Below are 3907 nucleotides of genomic sequence, written 5' to 3' on the forward strand. Positions count from 1 at the left end.
TGAAGAGGCCCAGAAGATAGTCATGGGTGCGGATATGGAAATACTCACTCCTCATGGAGTTCCCCAGATCCTAGGGACTGAGGGAGGGAAATTTCTTAACCCCTCCAGACAATCACGGTATGAGATATTTTTGCTCTCTAATCCAGGACTTACTTTCAGACATACTACAGCCTTAAACCCTGCAACCTTGCTGCCGGAGCCAGGGCAACCGACGCATGACTGCCTTGAGGTCCTGAATCAGACCACGCAGGTGCGACCTGATCTTGCTGAGGACCCAATTGAAGACCCAGATGTTGAATACTTTGTGGACGGCTCCAGCTCTGTCATCGATGGGAAAAGACGAACAGGATGTGCAGTGGTAACCTTGGATAAGGTAGTATGGAGGGAGTCATTGCCGAGCTCATGGTCGGCACAGGCCGCGGAACTCACTGTGCTCACCCGAGCATTACAGCTGGGGACAGACCAACGGGTTAATATATACACTGACTCTCGCTATGCTTTTTCTACAGTCCATGCGCACGGACTATTGTGGAAAGAAAGGGGTTTCATTACTGCCTCTGGGAATAAGATTGCTAATGGCCCCCAGATTATCAAACTACTAGAGGCACTCCACCAGCCTAAAGAGGTAGCAGTCATTCATGTGTGGGCCCATGGGAAGGCTGCTGAGAAAAAGCATAAGCTTGGAAATGCAAAGGCTGATGCAGCAGCAAAGGAAGCTGCATTTATTGGGGGAGAAGCGGAAGAGGTATCCAAGCAGGCCATGTCCCATGCCATATGGCCATACGTTCAGGATTTAGTCCCACAGTATTCCCCTGAAGAAGATAAATTTGCACAGAAAGCTTGTGCAGAAAAGAACTCCCAGGGGTGGTGGATAGTACCAGGAGGGAAAGTCATGATACCCAGGCCATTACTTCGGGAGGTGCTGCAACAGCTCCATGCAAGAACCCATATGGGAGGTTTGGCCATGGGTGATCTAGTGATCCGCCAAGCAGTAGCCCCAGGGCTATATGTAGAAGCTCAGCGCATTGCTACCAAGTGCATCACATGCCAGAAAGTAAACCCTCGAAGGAAACCCCCTGTGCCAATGGGAGGTAGACCCTGGGCAGCGTACCCTGGACAGGCATGGCAGATTGATTTTGCCGAGCTCCCATGGTCCGGACATCACGGGTTTTTACTTGTCATGGTAGACCAGCTCTCTGGTTGGGTCGAGGCTTGGCCCACCAGGACTGCCACTGCAGCTACAGTAGTGAAGTATTTATTACAGGAGATCATTCCCCGGTATTCCCTGCCTGAGTCCATCGAGTCGGATCAAGGACAACACTTTGTGGGAAAAGTGGTTCAAGAAGTCGCACAAGCTCTCAAGGTTACTTGGAAACTACACACACCATGGAGACCACAGAGTTCAGGACAAGTGGAACGCATGAATAGAACTTTAAAGACTTTGCTCACCAAAATCTGTACTGAAACACGCCTTAAGTGGCCTCAAGCATTGCCGCTAGCTCTTACTTGCATTCGAAACACTCCCCGACGGGGCCTCAAATTGACCCCATATGAAATTATGTTTGGCAAGCCGCCTTGAGTCTTACCTCCTGGGATGCGAGAGAATGTAACTTTTGAATTAGGTAATAGTGAGCTTCATATGTATGTTATTGCCTTGCAGTCTGTCTTGTTTTCTCTTCACAGGTATGCAGCCTCCTTTCAGCGTCTGCCTTTAGATGTACCGGTACATGACTTCTCCCCGGGAGACTGGGTCTTGGTGCAGCGGTGGAAAAAGGAGCCTTTGACTGAGAGGTGGAGTGGCCCTTTCCAGGTACTTCTAACAACCCACACCGCTGTAAAGATTACTGGCCATGATCGTTGGATACACCATACCCGTGTGAAACGACATCCACAAGCGTCAGAGGACAACAACTCCCAAGACGAACTCACTCCGGAAGCTGAGTCGTCTTCGGAACAAGAAGCCAGCAAGTGGAGCTGTGAACCTACTGGTGATCTCCAAGTGCGCCTGAGACGGCTTAATCAAAGCTCAGAAAATTAGACAAGAAAGTAAAAGGGAAAATATGGTGGGAATCTTAATGTGCCTTGTTGTTATCTGCATAATGAAAGGAGCAGAATTGAGCAGCCTTAACCGCTGGCTCACACCCTTGCTCTCCCAAATTGCTCCCCCAGGGACAAATTTGTATGTTGATATGATGGAAAGAATTGCAGGTACTTTTAATCTTACCAACTGCTGGGCCTGTGGGGGGCTCCAAGAGGCCAGAGAACAGTGGCCTTGGAGGGCTTTTCCTTTGGCCCCAAAATGGTTGGTCAGTGACAAGGCGGATGTTAAGAGTACTGGTCAAGAATGGGATGAAAACCACAGCTGGGATCTTTCCCAAGTGGCATTAGGAGAGTACTGTATTAGCAGTAATGGTACGGGGAGAAGTTTGGGACATAGTCAGTGTACATGGACATTGAAATGGGCCCAAATATGCACCAAGTATGCTGATCAATGGAATTCTGCCGTTAGCATCCCAATCTCCCCGCAGATGCAACAGACCAAAAAGACAAGAATAGTGCCTTTCGATTCTAACCCTACCAGATGTCAGGCATATGAAAAGGCCCGAGGTGAACGATTTACCTATGTCTATAGTTGGAAATGGGTACACCCGAATGGCACGGTGGCAAAGTTTAATACATATTGGAGTGCCTTAAATGACACAAATGAAATAACCAAGTGCGAGTATAGGGATAAAGATGGCGTATGGAAATGTCAGTTTAAACGGAGTAACTATTACACTGACCCTTTAGGGCAGACGGGCAACAAATACTATCCCCTTCTTTTCCACAGCCGTGACCCCCTAGCCTTGGGAGGGGAAAACAGGGCCCTGAAAGGACATTATTGGATTTGTGGAAGGAAAGCCTATACAGTACTACCACGAGGGTGGACAGGAACCTGCTATGTTGGAGTAATTGTACCATCTTTCTTTTTGTTACCATCTGAGGTCGGAAATAAGCTGGGAGTCTCTTTGTATGATGATTGGAAAAGAGCCAAGAGAAGTATTGATGTAAGTTTGACACAGGGTGGCTCCCAAAAGTGGAAGGAGGATGAGTGGCCTCCTCAGAGGATTATTGAGTATTATGGACCAGCTACATGGGCTAATGATGGAAGTTGGGGTTACCGGACACCAATTTATATGCTAAATAGAATCATCCGGTTGCAGGCCGTCTTGGAAGTAATTACTAACCAGACTGCCACTGCTCTCGAGTTGCTGGCTCGACAAAGTTCCCAGATGAGGGAAGCCATATACCAAAATCGAATGGCTCTAGACTATTTACTCGCAGAGGATGGCGGAGTCTGTGGAAAGTTCAACCTTTCTAATTGTTGCCTCCAAATAGACGACAACGGAAAAGCAGTCTTAGAGATTGCCAAAGAGATTAGGAAAATAGCCCATGTACCAATACAAACGTGGGAACCCACGTGGAGTAAAGACTGGTGGTTTCAATTATTTGGAGGACCCTGGTGGAAAAAAGTAGGATTTGTGCTTTTGTGTGCTCTGACTGGTTTGATTTTTATCCCTTGCCTTATTCCTTGTCTCACTAGATTGATAACCACTACAGTAGAAGGAATGCAGGTCGCAGCAGTTCCTTTGAAAGCACAGACTGTAGCAAAAGTCATGGTCCTCAGAAAAATTCCTCGTAATTATCTTGATATGCCCAAATGAAATAAAGATCAGAAAGCATCTTGAGGGGGGATATTGTTAGAAATATTATTAAAAATGCATTATCAATAGCTGTTAGCTCCCATCAAGTGTTGTCCTCTGAATAAGCACGGCTGCCAGCCCTCCTTGTCTCCTTAATGGGAGAGGGAAGGGGGGGTTGGAAATTGAAGGGAAAACTACCAAAGGCTCTTTGTACTAAGGTATCA

At 47.4% G+C, this 3907-nt stretch overlaps 1 protein-coding gene across 1 annotated transcript; it reads left to right on the forward strand.

Annotated features, from left to right (window-relative positions):
- The first annotated feature begins 217 nt into the window (after nucleotides 1-217).
- LOC149868608 (endogenous retrovirus group 3 member 1 Env polyprotein-like) lies at nucleotides 218-3704 on the forward strand. The gene is made up of 2 exons (XM_090037656.1): nucleotides 218-358; nucleotides 1684-3704. The coding sequence occupies exon 2, from the start codon at nucleotides 2061-2063 to the stop codon at nucleotides 3702-3704; it is 1644 nt and encodes a 547-aa protein (XP_089893782.1). The 5' UTR covers nucleotides 218-358; nucleotides 1684-2060.
- Nucleotides 3705-3907: the final 203 nt, after the last annotated feature.

Source organism: Crocodylus siamensis, chromosome 3 (genome assembly GCF_052110815.1).
Source record: "Crocodylus siamensis isolate JL-2025a chromosome 3, ASM5211081v1, whole genome shotgun sequence".
NCBI classification, from domain to species: Eukaryota; Metazoa; Chordata; order Crocodylia; family Crocodylidae; genus Crocodylus; species Crocodylus siamensis.

Coding starts and splice junctions, on each gene's coding strand:
- LOC149868608 (XM_090037656.1), top strand. CDS start 2,061: ATGGTGGGAATCTTAATGTGCCTTGTTGTTATCTGCATAATGAAAGGA.